The sequence below is a fragment of the Aedes albopictus genome, chromosome 2 (assembly GCF_035046485.1).
Source record: "Aedes albopictus strain Foshan chromosome 2, AalbF5, whole genome shotgun sequence".
NCBI lineage: Eukaryota > Metazoa > Arthropoda > Insecta > Diptera > Culicidae > Aedes > Aedes albopictus.
The window spans coordinates 315,181,414-315,200,553 of NC_085137.1; the positions used below are offsets into that span (position 1 = coordinate 315,181,414).

Here is a 19,140-nt window from a genome sequence, read left to right on the forward strand (position 1 = left end):
TAGAATATATTATCCGTCTTTTTCGTGCATGTGTGTGGTCTGTCAAAATGACCTGAGAACTGTCAAACAATTTCATGGCTAGCTTTGTTGGTGTAACGAAGAATTGCAATGAGATGCAGTACGTAGATTCATCAACTTATAGCAGGATCGAGACGCAAAAAAAATGCTATTCCAGGACTCGAACCTTGAATCTTCGAATCCACAATCTCATGCTCAACCAACTGCACCAAATTTGAACTGATGCAGATGAGACAAAGAAGTGTAATGACGTTTAAATCATGGGTAACTTTGTTTTATTTTATGCTGGCAACTCTGTACAATTTTTAGTCTCAACGTGACAAACTTTTGATAATTAGTCAATGAAAACGGATTTCTACACTAAAATGATGTATGGACGAAATGTTCGTATATTATAACACATAGGAGCAATAGCTCATAAAATTAGTCACCTAAAACAATGTAAAATTACATGGCTAAAAATCATAAAAATATTGTATTTTTTGGTGATTTTTTAACGAAAATTGTTGAAGAACTTTAAAATACGCAATTAAAACACCGTACCCAACTAACAATTGCAAGTCACAAACAAGCAAGCTTGCTGAATTATTGCTTAACAATGGTAATGATAGCTGAACTAAAATTATGCTCAACATATAACTGTTTAAATGATTTTTCAATTGAGAAGATAGTCAAAGTTCGACTTTCCTCATTGGTATCAACAATGATAAATTAAAACACTTTTCAAAAGTTTAACAAGAAATTTATTCGACAAGCATTGATTCCTTAACAAAAGAGTTTAACAATACATTTATCTGCATCTTATTAAGCTGATGTATCGATAAGCATATGCTCCTGAGCAATGTGCTTTTCACTTGTCAAATAAACGCCTTCAGCCCGTCATAGTTTGACTCGGTACTTTGTTCGGATTATGGGATAAATCATGGCTAAAACTGTTTAGACAACCAAGTTGATAAAGAACCAACATTTTAAACGAATCACATAAAATAAAACAAAATAGAATTATGTAGCTTAACATTGAGTGCCAAGAGACATAACCAACGTAAACATGAGGCATTTATTTATTATTATTAGTCTGTAACAAGATATCTTGTACCTTGATTATTATATTTTTTATCTTCCGCTGCAGTTCGATTGTACGAGACGCTTGGATCGATGCATTTACATTTCAGTGCTATCGTGTTTACTGAATATTGTTCTCACAGTCACCTAGATAATCTAACAGCATTCAGAAATCGACACATTTCAAGTATCCCTAAACATCCTTATGCACTATTTCTTGAACATAATATCAAAATTCCATGACAAAAGCATAAATAAAAAAATGGCTAACGGATTTTCGACTGAGCATCAGTAGATTACCTGAACAGATGCTGTGAATGCCAAGACCGTACCGCACCACATATTGTCATACATTTTTAAAGATCGATATTTAATAATAGAAATAAAAACATATTCATATCGCAATAAGTTCGTCTGGAAACAATATTTTCAATAAGGACCAACACTTTTTGGCCACATTCGATACAAGTTTTCTCACCGTGCGATAAAAATACTGACAGCGAAACCAGAATGGAAAACACGTGTTTTGGGCTGAACAGCTGTTGAAGTATAAGGCGTTGTTCAGTTGATTACCACGTGCTGTGCTAATTCACCACTGCTGAACACTAGTTCAGGAGTGATCATTATTGAGTCATGGGAAGATTATGTTTTGCTTTGGGTGTTGCATCTCACCATCTCTCGGATGGCGCAGATAGGAAGACATGCGGCTGGCAATCGACAGGTCTCGAGTTCTAATCCGGATTTAGGTAATTTTATATGTAATTCTCATTTCATAACAGGTGTTCTCAACATAAGGGCAAATAATTACTCTCGTGAGAGTTCAACATTTTTGCATTTTATTTATTTTCAGTCATTTTTGCCAAAGCTGAATAACAACTTTCTTGTACATTCGTAAAAGCTTTGAACAACAAAAAATTAAGTTGGTGCACAACATGATGCTTTATAACTTCTCCAAATTTGTGTGAACAAAACCCGAACATAGGTTGTACGTGAAAATAATTCAAATGTTATTCAACATTATGCTGAATTAATTCGTCATAATGGTGCCTGTTAAATGAGTGATTGTTAGTTGGGTAGTGTCTTCGGCAAAGTTGTAGAGTATTGTTCTAACTATATTTTAACGGTATTTTCGGTACCTTTTTGGTGCAATATTCTGGATATTGAAGTACATTTTCGTGAAAATGCTCGAAAAACACAAAATCGATTTGATACACCTCTAAACCTTTATCAATTTGGCTCAATTTTGGACTGAAGCCTTGTTTTTGCATGTGGATTGATAATTTGATGTGACACGGGTAGGTCAAAAAAAGTGAACAGGTCTAATGATCACATTACTACCTAGATGGACCGGATCGTGTTCGGTTCCGCCTGTCAGCATGTACTTGATTTTAGACGCATTCACCAACAGTCCGACCTTTGCTGCATCGCGTTTCAGGCGGATGTACAGTTTTGCCACCATTCCAAATGTTCTGTCGATAATGTCCATGTCGTCCGCAAAGCACACAAATTGACCGGGATTTGTGAAAATCGCACCCTAGCCGTTGGGCCCGGCCCGTCGCATTACACCTTCCAGAGCGCTATTGAAGAGTAGACATGAGATTCCGTCACCTTGTCGTAATCCCCGGCGAGATTCGTATGAACTGGATAGTTCACCCGAAACTCTTACGAAGTTTTACATACCGTCCCTCGTTGCTTTAATCAGTCTAGTCAGCTTCCCAGGAAAGCCGTTTTCGGTTGATTTTCCATGATTTTCCATAGCTCTGTGCGGTAGATACCGTCGTATGGCGCTTTGAAGTCGATGAACAGGTGATGCGTTGGGACCTGGTATTCACGGCATTTCTGGAGGATTGTCGAACGGCGAAGATCTGGTCCTACAGAAGATGATCTAAGATAGCACTTTGTAGACAGCATTTAAAATGGTGATCTCTCTGAAGTTCTCACATTCCAAATGGTTGCCTTTCTTGCGAATGGGGCAGAATGCCCCTTACTTCCACTCCGGTAGCTGTTGGGTTTCCCAGATCCTGACTATCAACCGATGCAGACAGGTGGCCAACTTTTCTGGACCCATCTTGAAGCAGCTGAACTGCAATACCATCCTTGTCAGCTGCTTTGTTGGTGTTGAGCTGGTGAATGACATCCTTCTCTCATCGAGGGAGTTGGCTCATTTCCGTCCTGGCGTAATCGTAGCCTTCGTTTTAGTGGTGTACCGTGCCTACGTCCTTTATGCCATTCAGGTGCTCGTCAAAGTGTTGCTTCCGATCACCTTTTCGATCACACGGTGTCTATGGTAGAACAATATTATTATTAATAAAACAGTATCCCTAAGTCACCCACCAAATGAAAGCTAAGAGTCCAGGCTTTCATTTCGTGCTAAGAGCGAAATGTTCTATCGGGGGTCATTTTCCCATACAAATCTTGGGTAAAAAGTACTCAAAAATGGGTACGAAGCCGTTGCGGGATGCGTTGAGCTTCTCGCAAAACTTCCATGTTTCATAGAAAACGCTTCTGTTTGTAACGTTCCATTTTCTTCCGGGGTCCTTCCTGCAGCATTACCGCCCGTGCTCCAAAATCGTTCTACACTGCTCGTCGAACCATTCGTTTCGTCGATTCCTTTCCACATACCCGATGGTGATCTCGGCTGCGTCGTTGATGGCTGTTTTTACTGTTCTCCAGCAGTCCTCTAAAGAGCCACATCGAGTTCGCCCTCGTCTGGCAACGCTGTGTCGAGATTCGGTTGTTTCAGTCACTCAAGGTTGTACAGTGGCGGTCGCCGATACCGTACATTGTTGATGACGGGAAGTTTTGGGCTCAGTTTGACCGTCACCAGATAGTGGTAGGAATCGATATTCGCGTCACGGTCCTGACGTCGATAATGTCGGGGAAATGCCGACCGTCAATCAGAACGTGGTCGATTTGCGATTCCGTCTGCTGTGGTGTTCTCCAAGTGTAACGATAGGAGAAGGTGTGTTGGAAAAAGGTGCTACCTATGGCCATGTATGACCATGTATGGCCGAAATCAATGAGTCGCAGGCCGTTTTCTTTCGTCAGTCTGAACTCCTCTTCCTGGCCTACCTGAGCATTTAGATCTCTCTCCTATGATAATCTTGACGTCGTGGTTTGGGCAGCAAACGTACTCGCGTTCGAGCTGCGCGTAAAATGCGTCTTTGTTATCATCAGTGCTTCCGCCCAAGTAACACACATGTTATATAAAAGTTACGACAGTGCAAGTTTTGGTTGTATAGAAGTTTATTTTACGTTATTTCAACACAATGTTAAAATTACGTAAAATAAACTTCTATACAACCAAAACTTGCGCTGTCGTAACTCTATTATAACATCTGTGTTGCTTGGGCGGAGTGAGGGCTGCACACTTTTAATGCTGAAATTGAAGAATCGGCCCTTGATCCTCAACCTGCACATCCTTTCGTCGATCGGCCACCAACCGATCACGCGCTTCTGCATATCGCCCTTCACGAAAAAAGCTGTTCCCAGCTCACGTTTAATGCCGCATCTCTGGTAGATGGTATGATTACCTCTAAAATTTGCACTATGGATCCTGTCCTACACGACTCCTGCAGCGCTACAATGCCGAATCCGTGGTTCTTCAGTAGATGAAGTCGAGAGACCGGCGAATACCTAACATGGACATTATTGTTAAAATATTTTGAATCGTGATAGAGCTGTACAGCTGCGTGCAACGCGAAGCTGGTAGTGTCACGATAGACCAGACGGGATAGCTTCAAGGTAGTTGAGGAACTCATTACTTCTAATCATTGCTGACGGCTAACAACAAATGTGAAGAACGCGTCTATGTCCTGGACCATACTCAAGAGAAACCGATGATGATCTGTGACGGTATGCAAAAAAACGGTGTGAGACGGCGAATAATGGGCCCAAGTTTTTGCTGGGATCTACGGCGAACCCAGCATCCAAAAGGTAGCCAAAGTCGGAAGGATGTTCAGCACAGACCAGCTTGGTACAAGGAGTGTAGTGCGAAAAATAGTGTAGTGCGAAAGAGAGCTGCAGCTGCAATTCTATTATTGTGGCGTAATTTAGTTGATTATCATGAATACAACGTGGAACAAAAAAATGTATGTTAAGTATTCATTATTAACAAAAAAAAATACATGAAATTTTGTTTCTGGCTAGCTGATTTTCATATTTAACTTAAGGTCATCCTTTTAGAATTCGTATGTTCAGTTACTTGAATGTACGACAAATTTTTACTCTTCTAAACTTCAGCCCTATTCAATCAACTTTTCCATTCAATTTTCTTTTTTTTTTTCTTCAGGTGAAAACGAAGACGTCGACGAGTACGTCCCACCGCCGGCCGTGGTCATGGGTGGCCGCGAACCCCGAGGTAAGTCCCCGGTCACCCCGTCATACCGAAGGCCCCCGCCGTATGTGTCCCCTTAGAAGCGAGCCAATCGTAGTGCCACCAGCACTGCTAGCACCACAACGTCCCTCTCCAGCAACAATAGTTTCAACAACAACAGCAATGGCGGGCGGAAGCAGCCACAGGTACGTAGCTAGACAGGGGTAGGAGCACTACGATGGAACAGGAGCGAGCGCTTCTCCTAGAGGAGCGTCGCGCGTCGTCACTCACATAAATGATGAGATCCGGTTTGAAATGAGTTATTTGATCGATCGCGTGTAGGAAGAAAACAGGAAGGGTCCCCCACAAATGTTTTATTTTTTCTGATAGGGAAAAAGTCTTTCGATGGGGATTCGATTTTTTTAGGAAAGAAGCAATGAGACAGAAGTTTCATATTTTTGTAAAGAAGTGAATCGATTTATAGTCATCTAGAGGGTAATTAAGATTTGAAATTTGATCTTTGCATGAAGAATGCAAACGAAAAAAAACTGAGCACACAAAAACCTAGCTTTAGCCGATATAAGTTTTGCGTTTAGGTTCAGAAGCGAATCAGTTTGTTTTTCCCGGCTCGATTAAGCTCGAAATAAGTTTTAATAAAAATGTTTCCTCATTTTACCGAAGAAAATGTCTTTCCCATCTCTCGTTAGATCTTGTTGTGATGCGGAGCACAACGGGAGAACCACGCACAATCAAGTTTTTTAGGATGTTATTATACCCGTCAGAAGCAGTGCGGCGGCAGTGCTGTCTGCCTGTTCAAGAGCTTATGATGATAGACGAACATGTAAAGAATTTCAGTTTAGTTCTCGACGAAATCAATTGGCTTTTAGAAAAAGGAAAAAGTTAGATATTAGTGTACGTAAAACAGAATCACACTTAATACTCACATAGCGGATGAGCAGATGAAATATTTGATTTATTTTTGTGATGAATAGATCATTAAGGTAATTGAAACGATCACTTCGAATTGAATAGATACTTTTTAAAAGTGGTGTGATACGTATCTCAACTGTTTCGGTATGATGAGCGTTATTCATTTCATGAAAAAGATGGATGAGATGCGTTAGACAATCGTTAGTAACTTATTCAATTCGAGTGGCTTAAAAACTATTATTGAAGGCATATCATTCGAAATTTGCCAGTCAGGTTTCACTCGACTCATCGCGTAAGTCTAATGCATCTTTGAAGGTAACCCATAAGTTACTCATTGGCTACGCGACCTGGTATGTTGATTTTGGTGATTCATCAACAGTAAAAAATCAAATGGCACAACTGCTCATCTGTTCATGTTGATCATATTTGATATATGCCCGCGCAGCACTCGTTCTAACAATATTGGATGAATCCTTCATAAATGTTGTGCAGCAGTGAAACAGTGAAAAGTGTGAATAATGTAATTTCATAAATTACAATAAGGAAAGGATCAATCGATTGCAAGCATGTAAACTAAATTAGGTGTATCCAGCGATAACGAAATTCTGATTAAAACATGTCTATTTTGATCTGAACGGAAGGAACTCACAACCAGGAAACATAAAAATGAAGCGAAGTCCGAGCTTTTGGAAATCATGCTTTAGGATTCCGTCGGTATTTTGAAAACTAAAGATCTGGGATGACTGAATAAGGGCTGCATTTACGACGGCCGTAAACTAGACTGTACGACCGTACTGTATTTTTTTAATTCAGCTTTTTCATAGAAAACTTATATTTTGATTTCATCGAACTGTGAACTGCGTTTCTCTTTGCATAATTTTTATAACACCGTGATGGGCACCAACTTTTTATACTAAATCTTCTCTTCATAAGTGGAAATTCATTCATTATGAAATAATCTAGATACCGTTGAAGAATGCATTTCATTAAAACTTATTCTAATCTGACCTTTGTTTGCCTTACCTTGTTCTCCGCTTACTTCGATGGTAGCGGGGGGAGCGACACTAGTTTTGCCAAGACGAAAAACCCCAAAAAAAGCCAAAAAAAGTCGAAAAAACCCGGCAAAACCCGCAAAACTTGTGTGGGTTTTAGCGACTTTTTTGAGCTTTTTTCAGCTTTTTTTGAGGTTTTTTGGCTTGGCAAAACTAGTGTCGCTCCCCCTGGATGGTAGACTTCTTTGGAGTTTTTGCAGGAACGCAGTGACTTATAATTCACAGGGCTGTGCGAAATCTATTTCTTCTTCACTTCTTATTTTTTTCTCCACTGGGCAACAGGTCGCCGAAGCAATCTCTTTGGTGATAAACTAAAGGGAAAACCGAGCTCTTTGTCGGATCCGTCTATAGCGACTTAGGCGATAGAACGCCGGGTAAGTTACTCGCCGTAACTAGCCCTGAAACAACAACAGCTCGTCTTCTTCTTCCTTGACTTTTAGCTACATGGGCGAAACCAAGCTCTATAGGGCACTGCATTGTTTTGATTTTGTATGGGATTTTGACGTTTCTTGGCCTTGTTGTTTACAAAATTTCTGTAAGAGTGAAAGAGTAGGAGAGAATTTCATGCAGTACCCTATTGGCTGAGTACGTGTAGTAGTCCTCCACTGAACCGTCGTGAACTGAAAACTCATTGGCGATTAACGTTCAGTTATGGATGTGGTTTTCCACTGTTTATCACTACACGCATTGGGAATTTTGATGTTGCTGCGACAGCACTTTCCCTTGACTTTCCCCAGGTTTCTAATTCGTGGTTCGTCCATAACGGTGCGCATTGGACACATTCCACGCACTTCTACGCCAAGGGTGTGAAATTTCAAAGTGATTGTTTCGCCCCAAGCTTTCCAGCATATGAAATAGGGTAGTTTCAATCTTAGGAAAACCATTTGTTGGGCCCATATAGCCGAGGCGGTAAACGCACGGGTATTCAGCATGACCATGCTGAGGGTGACGGGTTCGATTCCCGGTCGGTCCAGGATCTTTCCGTAAAGGAAATTTCCTTGACTTCCTTGGGCATAGAGTATCTTCGTGCCTGCCACACGATATACACATGCAAAATGGTCATTGGCAGAGGAAGCTCTCAGTTAATAACTGTGGAAGTGCTCATAGAACACTAAGCTGAGAAGCAGGCTTTGTCCCAATGAGGACGTTACGCCAAGAAGAGAGAGAGAGAGACCATTTGTTTTACCTAAAATTTGACTGGTAGCGTATTTAAATAGCTAGGTGAAGTAACAGCATTTTATGTAAGAAAAATGCTATTTTTCATTGATATTTTTCAAATATGCCTACTTGCATGCTAAAGTTCGAAAACATTAAACCTATTTTTCATTAATGTAGTATAATAACGTATATTTTATACATCAAAAAGATGCTTTTCATAAAAATGAGTTTTGACACGTTTAAAGCACTTTTTGCAATAGCCGCAATTTAATGGTGTCCCGTTACGAAAATAGTATATTTGTTGTAATAACGAATTTATTACGAACTTTAGAAAAATGGTTTTCAGGATTCTCTTAGTACTCGTGGAGACCTTTCTTCCAACTAATATGGGTGACCTTGATCGACGCGTTATCTTAGGCGTTACAATGGGTGCGTAGATATGGTGTCCCGTTACGAAAATTTTAAAGACATTCATAAGTGGGATAAATAAGTTTGGTTTGATCAAATATTTAACCAAAAATCTGTAACCATGATGAAATTATATTATAGGGTGTATATATTTTCATTATCCTTCTTGGTGTAACGCCCCTACTGGAACAAAGCCCACTTCTCAGCTCTTCACGAAAACTACGTAAACAAAGGGCAGGTATTCTGGTGGATCAGTATAAAAAGTGATATTTTATTAAGTTTTGTGGTGACAGCATACTCTTTAAATGCTAAAACCTTTTTAACATGTCCAATGAATTACCACCATGCTGTAGAAAAAGGTTTATAGAATCACACAGCGTTCCAAACTTGAAGATCCCGAAGTGATAGTTGGCATTCCTTTTTTACTCCATTCATCACCGTATAATTCACTTTTATGATGACAAGCATATTTTGAAGCTTATGTTCTTATTGAAAACAAAAAAGTGTAAAATGCATCACGAAAATGGTGTTTCATTACTTTTTGTGACAACAATCAATGATTACTAAATTGATTGAAAGTCTAGCGACCTCCCTCTTGTCGTTTTGGTTGTCAACTTCTTTTTCTTCTCGAAATCCGTTTGTATCGTTACTGATTAGCTAAATATCAACGAAAAGCCCCTCAAAAAAAACTTTGTTCTCTCAAACCTCGACCAAACGGCAAGTTCAACGGTTCCCCAAAACTAACATACAATAAAAGAAAAATCCCCTTGTAAATATAAAATTTATTTCAAATGAAATATGCTCCTTTATTCCCATGGCGCATGAGTCTTCAAATAAATGATTAAATAAAAATTGTGTTTTGCAATGGATAAAACCAGTTAGATAAATAAACGATATAAAAGTTAAATATTTGGCAGGATTGTAGACTGAACTACTAAATAAGAGTCCTCGCTTTTATAGTTATTAATTCAGTAGGATGATGCTGACAATAAAACTGTTCCTGAGTATCTTGTGCAATTGATGCCTGTTTTGCCAAATGGCTAAAAGTGATTATTTCGTGTGTGTTATTGTGTTTGAGAGGCCCCCGCGGAACCTGTTCCAGGTGTTACGGAGCGGCCATATCAGTTGATGCATACTTAAGTCATTTTTTTCTGTCCCATTCTTTCGAAATCATGAAGATTGATACGTCGCTCGGCATGTTTCGGTTGCAAACCAGAAATGTCCCCGATGACACCCCCGTGGAACCTGTGCTATATGTTCCGGGGTGGCCATATTAGTTGATACATACTTAAGTCCGTCGTTTCTGACTCAGTCATTCGAAATCATAAAGATTGATATGTTGCACGGCATGTTTAGGTTGAAAACCAGAAGTGTCTCCAATGAGGCCCCGTGGAACCTATCACGGGGATCCGGATGGGTCAACTTATTCAAATCTTATTATAGCCGTTGTGTTTCACTGTTCGCAAATTTCGTCGAAAATCGATGGTTCAAATAGAACAACACACGAAATAATCACTTTAATCCATTTTGGCAACCCCCTCAGCCTAACACATTCCGAAATATCGCCGGAATGGTTCCGGATATTGCATGGCCACTTGAGTATAATAAACTAGCACCAATTTATGATCAATTGAGGGCGACTTCAAAAAAATCGGATGAAAATTGACGAAAAGCCAGCATTTTGAAAATGAGTTGACGGGGGTCGGCTACGTGAAAGGCCTCGAAACAGGTTCCCCAGGGCCCATTCCGATGGCCACCATAGGGCCAGAATGGGTTTGAAGGCGTTTTTGTGTCCTACCGGACAGCTACCCTCTGTCTGAAAAACATTGCCGAAGACACCAACATTCTATCTAGCGTAGCATTTGATCTACAACTAGATGTCTTTAGCCGTAACGGGACACCATTTGCAAAACACTGTTTTCACGCGAGCGTAACGCTGCACTCCAAAAACTGAATCAAGAATATTTCCTAAACTATACATTTCTCAGTAAAACTCACTTCGGCAATCTTGTTCACATCAATCCAAAGAAGAAATGGCTAGAAGACTCTATTATTCAAAACCTAATAACAGAGCAGATATACGCATTTTAGTTTGATTTTTTTAAAAATAAGATTTTTACGATGGTGTCCCGTTACGAAATGTAACATGTTATATAAAGTAAATTGGAACCAAAACCCCATAGAACAAGTATTGCATCAGGAAGTACATCTAATAAGCTTGTTATAAAACCTGTTAAACCATACGGTCATGAACATTATTTTCGATTGCAGACGTCATTTGTTTACGAAAGTTAGTTCCTCGCGGTGTCCCGTTACGCTGGAATGTGTCATTGTGTTTTGCTATTGCAGCTTTTTGTCATCGTCGGAACAAAAATGAAGCACAGAATCCTTGAATTGAAAAAAAATGAAAACGCATGAATAAATTTAATAAAACCATGGCAACGCATAGTGGGTGACATGAAGCACACTACGTGAAGAACGCTCAAATGTTCAAAACACACAAAATGTTATCCTTAAGTTACAAGTTAAACCGACAACGTTTTTTTAGAATTACGTGCAGAAACATCTGAATTGATTCTTCGTGAGTTGTTTAAGAAATTTTCAGAATGTTCAAAGAAGTTGTTTGATTTTTTTTGGAAAGTTCTACATGCATTGAAAAATATTGAATATGTGTTTTTATTGTTACCTGAGCATTAAGGTACACCGGGACAAGTTGAAACGGGTGGGGTAAGATAAAATAGTGGGTTAACATGGACGTTTTTAATCATGATAATGAATTCAAATGCCATAACACATAGTTTTTTATGCAAACAATCTTTTGATGAAGAATAAATTTCCAAATTGTATTCAAATCATTTTCAAAACTTCGCGTTTCATCTTGACCCACCCGTTCCAACTTGCCCCGGTGTACCTTAATGAAAACATTACAAATCTTTGAATCGTTCATGTGTATTACAATAGTTGATCGCAGTGTTGGAAATAATCCATGATGAAAAACAGATTCTGAAGTGCTATGAAGGTGCTCCAAAAATGTCTATCGAAATTAGCATGGGAAAAGCAAATTTTTGAATTTTACACGTATGAATTTATACACACCTTTTTCAAAAAAAAATATTTCGAAAATAATTTATGGAAACCTAGAAACGCATGTTCACAGTAGATCCAACAGTATCCACGAATAATGTTGCTTCATAAGTTTTACATAGTTTTCAAGGATTACTACAGGACCGATCGTTTTCTACAAAACTATTATAAAACCAAACTTGTTGCAAGGGTAATAATGCAGATCTATCTATTCATGGTTTTTCAGCACCCATTTACACCCTAACCCTGAAAAGTGTCCATGATCTCAGTTTTCCTGCCGAAAAAAACGAAGCCTCAAATATCAATTTTATAAAATTTTGAAACTCGCATACACATAACTGCCATAACGAACAGAAGGGAGGACGCAAGAGTGGAACAGTTATCTGATTTCATCCAGATCTCGATGCATTTGGTAACAGTACTTCCAACCGGGAAAATAACAAAACGTGACATTGATCACTCTTAGAGCCAAACGATTAGGAAGTATTTTTTTTTTTTAATAAATGAAAGAAGGAAAAATTCAAGCGCATTGGTTTCGAACGAATGTAGCTATCTACTCTGATGAACAACGATTGTCTAAACAAAACCAAACTAAGAGCAACACTATTTGTAAAATTACCAGCACATCGCCATCTAGCGGACAAAGCAAATATCAATCAGTGTTTCGATGGTTATTGACTGTTTTCATTTCATTGTACATTACTGTCATCAACTCTTCAAGATAACGCTTTGAATGTTTGACAGTGTTCATTGGGTTCATTTAAGTGTAACTAAGTTAGCATGCATTCTTTTGACCATTAGATCGCCATTCGTTAGATATCAAGGGAATCGAAATAAAGTTTTGATTAGAAATTGTACGCATTCTTAGCTTGTACGGAAACTTATTACTTCATCGATTATTTAAAATACGACAGCTAAATCAGATATTGTACAGCATTACTCCTTGAATTCATTACGTAGAGCATAACTAAAATACAATTTATCGATTGTCGTGAACAACAAAACGTACTTTAAGTATACCAGGAACCGTCTCACTTATCTTCTCCCCGCAAGCGGTGAAACACGTGATTTTTTCCTCGTACTGACTATCCTCAGATCCCTTACCTATCTGACCCGTGGTCACCAACAAAACGAACTTTTCTTACGCAATGGTAATCAGTTCAAAATTTTCCATACAAAAAGTCCAGCGAACCAAAACCGAACGGGAACGAATGCAAAATAGAACTACTGTAGAATATACTCATGCACTGATAGAGGAAATATACAAAACAAACAGAAAAAAGTGAATAACTAGTAAGATATAATCAATGCGAAGCGTCAACCTCTTAAATCAATTTGCGAAAACGTTAAACAATGCGAAGAAAACAGAAAAAAACACTAAAACAATAGGAAAAAATCCAAAAAATTAAAAGTAACAAAAATATACATATACCGAATCGAATAACACAGATATGTAGGAAAAAAAAACTCTGCTGTAAACAGTTTGCGGCAGAACGTGCGACGGGATGAAACAAAAATGTGGACAACAGAGAGAGGAAAAGATAACCAAATTGTACATTTTTTTAATAAAACGTAAGAAAAATCGACATCGATGGTTTCTATTTTATTGAATATCACACGCAAATCAATGGGGCCCAAATAGCAGAAGCGGTATTAAAGGCGCGGGAATTTTCAAAAGCCTTTATGTCAACATGTCAAGGTTCAATTCCTGGTAGATCCAGAACGTTTTTTTCCTCAATGAGGCTTACTTACCTTGATACAGTCAGGTCTTTTTTACGCGGTTTCTAATTACGCATTTTCTATAGGACGATGACAATCCTATTTTTGCATGATTCGTCGATAAAAGGTGCGACTTTTTTACGCGGTTTTTTTTTTATTTTGAACGGAGTTGACGAATAATCGCGGTACGTATCCCCCGCATAGAAAAAAGTTCTGGCTGTATGAAGCTTCAGAGTATTGATTTATTTATTCATTTTTAATCAAGCTTCCTTACTTTCCAGTATATTTCGTTAGGTCTCGATTTTCATGGCATGGAATAGCCTCATTTGTTTCAAATTGACACAAATAAAGCCTTTCCTCGCAATACGCATCTCGCGCCAAATCGTATTCGGAGTAGACCACCAGATTTGAATGAAGCTTTCTAGGCAAGTAAGTGTCTATTATTTTATCTTAATTCATTTATTTACGGCTGAATCACGTTTAACGCTTTGGACAACCAAAGAATCCAATTTGTGTATGTTATTGTGCCACCACGCTCGCGAAGAAACATTAGGAATAATAGAATGTAACCACCGTCCCAGTCGGCCATTCCGTCAATCATTTTGCCAATTTTGAAGAGACCTCTGGCGAACAAAATGGAAAAAAATCATCGTGTGAAATTCTTCTATCATAGATCTCACCTTCCTTGTGCGCCCACCTTTGCGAGAAAGTCCGCCTTCTCATTGCCATCACTTGAGGAATGTGAGGGGACCCATATTGGGCTGCAAAACGGTGAGTCGATAAGAAGAGCGTCCAACATAGCTCTGGTCCTCACAAGTTCGTACCTCATGCTTCCACGGGTCAAGCGATGACATAGACAGCCAGCTAAGAGTTATGCTTAGCTGGTAGTGCAGCCTGGCCACTGCACAGTGGCGGGCCTCCATACTGTAGTGATTGCTGCACATTCGGGAAATGATGTTCACCCGAAAAGCAATCGATAAATCTCGATCGGAGCACTAACACCGACGAACCGACGTGACAGTGGTGATTCAAAAGTGTCCCTCCCAAATTTAACGGTCGACCACCGAAGCGAGCGATCGCTTCTGTCTAATCAGCGCAGACACGAACCGTTTCCTATATGAACACACGGGGGTTCGGTGTCGAGCTATCAAATCATCGCGAGCCGTTATAGAGGTGGCGATAGTGTTCGGCTATTTTTCATCATGGCGTCGCGGACAACAAATTTGAATTTATTTGTTCTAGCTGTCACGTCGGTTCGTCGGTGGCACTAACACATGTGTTGAGCCGATGGGCTCCGAACCAATGTAAAATCAAATAAAGTATCAGTCCAGTCTGATATCTCAAACCTAAAGCACCTTTATCTTCATTTGGCTTCACATCACAATATTGTCGTCGTGGTTGAAATCCGAAGTTTCCCCACATCCGACAATCGAAATTTCTCAAAATCCATACGTGAAACCTAACGTCGGACGTTGTGCGCTGGACAGCGGACCTGGCCCTCTATCCAGCGCACTGTGCCCGACGTACGTCCGACACACGGTTTAGGAGAAAAATCGATTTTCGCGTGTCAAAATTTCCGATTTTCAACTGCACGAACAATACGTTATTATCAATAGGATCGTTATATAGATTCGTAGTGAAAGCAAGAATATAAAACATACAAAAGTCGGACAAAACCTCAAATGTTAACCGAAATTGCTAAAATTCACAGGTTATGATGGTTTTAGTTCCCTAAATCTATTTCTGATATGGAACTTATCATATATTTTGATTTTACTATATTAGAGTGGTTCAAAATTTTGATGTCTGCTGATTATGGAAAGCATGTAAAAATAATCGATAGTAAATTATCACGATGTGCTTTCTGAACGTAGGTTTTGATTAACCTTTTAATTTGGGGGTTCTTTAATCATGTATTGATATTGAAATAAACTACAATTGTGTATTTGTTGCTGTTAGGGTGGTCCAAAATCTTCAAAACTACAAAATTCATTAGAACAAATCGTTTACCTAAGTTTTCTTTCAATGGATCAATTCAGATACACACCAATGTTGGCTGACAAGACGTGGTATATTCTCAGGGACTGCTCAAGCTCATAGACCACGTGACATTTTACGGTGGGTGCACGGAGGTGTGTTAATTCAATCGTTGTGGGGTCAGATAGTCTAATGTAGTGAACTACGTCAAATTTGAACAGCTTTTTATCAATCTCGTTTCAACAACTTCATATATGCTCTTCCGAGTTTGTGTTGTAAGGTACATCGATCCCTGCTATCACTTATCGAAGCAACCGAAACAACCCTATCTATAAAGAATTGGCAATTCATATTCGCAATATTGAAGGGAGTTTTTGATAAACCATCATCAGAGATCGGTTATCATATAACAGTACAGTTCCAGCAAATATTTTCAAAATCTTTATCACTCTGTGTGTCGTTCAGTAGAAATGTGTTTAACGAAACTGCATGAATAACATACAATAAATCTTCAAGTTTAAACAAAAAACAATATAAGGGGTTTCACTAAAGAGCGTGAAATGTTTGTTTTATAAAATTGCGCTTAAAATATTCAAAGATTGCCTTTTTGATCGCGACGTTTACGCAGAAAAAATATTTAACGTAGCGTTTAACGCCGTTTAGTGGATTGCTTTTATATTTTATAGCTGATTGTTGCTTTGAACTGTAGCGATGTGCGTGTAGAAAAGAAACACGTAGATGTCAACGAATTTGTGTCACTATATATTGAAACTTCGATAGAAGTTCGTGAAGAGATTGCTTCCAAGGTTGTTGAGCAATTCTAACGATTAAGATGAATCGAAGAAACGACCAGTTTAAGAAAATCAATGAGCAATGGTTTGTAGTTATTTTTACTTGTTTTTCACGGTTGTTTTTGTCTTCCTTTTATTTTGAAGGTTAAAAGAGTTAGTTGTATCTGGTGAAGCAACATGTGGGTAGTGCCTAAGAAAATAAAGGCTTATTCATACTTAATCATCACTCCTTTCCTCTCCAGCTCACTGTTTTTAACTGGAGCACCCACATTCTATTTTTCTATCTAAAAATATAACAATATTTAAAAAAAATAATTAAAAAAATGTTGAAGCTGTGGCCATTACATTATCAGACCCCAAATCCACCCCCCCTCCTTATGACCATCTCACATGGTGAAAGTCTCTTACAAGAATGAAAATTACACTAAATTGTTAGTATTCTGAAGTCAATTTGAACTATGTTAAGATAAAATTGAAACTTTCTTTTTTTTTTTTTTTTTTTTAAAGTGATTACGGCGGTAGCAACACTGTGCTTATGTTCTACACCGCACCCTTTCCCTACATTTGCTTCTAGGAGCCTCTATTTTTGTTTCAACACACAGAAGTACGTAGGCGTGTGTGGCCCAAGTCGACACTGTTTGGCCTGCGTTGAACAAAAATAGTTTTAATAAAAGTTTCCCCTTTTTTTTCTTTTTGTCAATTGGTTTTTTGTAGTATGGTCCATGTATTTAGTTAGGTTCTTGTCAATTTGTCAGTTATTCGAAGTAGATCTTCAAGGTAATAGTCAATTAAGTCATTCTGATCTGTTCTATCATAGCAGCTTTAGTCTTTGCTTTATTGAAGTGTAGTTTTATTGGAAATATGCTGAATGTCGTTATTAAAAAGAGACGTCTGGAACTGTGTCCTGCTAGTTGTTTCGTCATGCACATACGTCATGTCTTAATAATGCCTAGGAGATTAACGAAAACACGTGTGTTTGGTCGGATGTCCATTGCGTAGAAAGTCAAGGAAAATAGGTTTCTTTATTGTCAGTTGTTATGTAAGCAAGCCTCGCCAAGTTGGTCAGTTGATTGTAATAAAACAAAAATTGCTTGTCAGCTATTATGTATTCATCCCCCTACAAATACTATGAAAAATATTCAAATTCGTTCTGTCCTATCGGTCCTACCTCGATAAACCATGTCATTTTCTCATGCGTGGCCTAGAAATGTCAACCTAGTCATACAAAAGTAACGTTGTTCAGTTAATAAAAAGCAGTCAGCTTTTGTCCAAAATGTCACGTCGAACGCATTGATGTCAACAATGCGTTTAAATGTTCGCACGTTAGCTTCGAATCTATCAGCACAATTAAGTGCTGCAAATCTCCTTCCCACTATTAATTCGTCGGTTTATTTTAATTGCATTATTTAAAGAAAATATGACCAACTAACATGGTAAAAAATTGACAAAGCGACTATGACATTAATAAATTACTAATCAAAATCAACCGAGAAACGTGGGAAATAGAGCCCAAACAACATTTTGAAGTCAGCTGGCTGTTAAAGGTTCCAAAACTTGTCACAAATCCTGTATTACTTTTAATAGGATTTGTAACGATCATCAAAACCTTCTCAAATCCAACCGACTTGGAACTATTGCTTGGGAATAGACTCTACTGAGCCCTGGCGGATCCTCCGTGTTTATCGAGCATGTCTGATGCATATGATCAGTCATACTCCATCTGCAGCAGCCGGTTCGTGATGAACCGTTGGAGGCGCATTAAAGTGTTAAAAGGGTGATATGTTTCACTAAAGAACACTACATTACAATAATCAAAATGAAACTCCTTCACTTTAATACCGTCAACCCCTGCGAACTTGGCCAGGGAACTATGTTAAGATAAAATTGAAACTTCAAACAATATCACTTCCTCCACAACCATGCGGCTCCATTGTGACCTGATAGAAAAAAAAAATTTCGCGCTTAGCGCAAAAATGCGCAAACAGTGACCTATATAGCCAAAATAGACAAAATTGCACGTCAGATTCGGAATACGGCGTTGTTTTCTGATGTTTCCTAAACAAGTACTAGATATTTCTGCAGATCAGCATGGTTATATGCCGGGTCGTTCTGTAGCTACTAACTTGCTTGACTTCTGTACGACGTGCTTTGAACAGCTTGAAAACGGAACTCAAGTACCGTCAAGTCGCCATTCACCGTGGGGGCTCCATTCACCGTGTGCCTTCGAAAAATTTTTCATTATTTCCATATTATGATTGAATGATACGACAATTTCCCTTCAGTTTCACCAATACAACACTAATGTATTGTTACCATGTCAAAACGCTCATTGCAAACATTTAAAAGTATCATTTTGACACTAAAGTGTGTTTACATGAAGCGGGTTTCTGCTCGTTCACTGCATTCATAGTGAAAAAACGAAAACTGCGCTAAGGTGATTTAAGCGATAAACTAAATGTTATTACGTTTTTATTCCACCACAAAGCAATTAAATTCACATATCAGGTATGTATTTTGCATTACCGAAGTAAGTTTAACAAGAAAGTACGATTACTCGTACTTTTTAATTGAAACAAAAAGGCACGGTGAATGGGTACCCTAAAAATCAATGGTCTCCATTCACCGT

The 19,140-nt window shown here is 38.7% G+C and overlaps 1 protein-coding gene across 13 annotated transcripts in view; it reads left to right on the forward strand.

Annotated features, from left to right (window-relative positions):
- The window catches only part of LOC109420851 (uncharacterized), a 436,654-nt gene extending 429,362 nt beyond the window's left edge, over window positions 1-7,292 (forward strand). For all 13 annotated transcript variants that reach the window (XM_062852293.1, XM_062852291.1, XM_062852289.1 and 10 more), the window contains one exon: window positions 5,372-7,292. In XM_062852293.1, coding sequence (XP_062708277.1) covers window positions 5,372-5,496 — 125 coding nt within the window. In that variant the 3' untranslated portion in view covers window positions 5,497-7,292. The remainder of the gene's footprint in view (window positions 1-5,371) is intronic.
- Window positions 7,293-19,140: the final 11,848 nt, after the last annotated feature.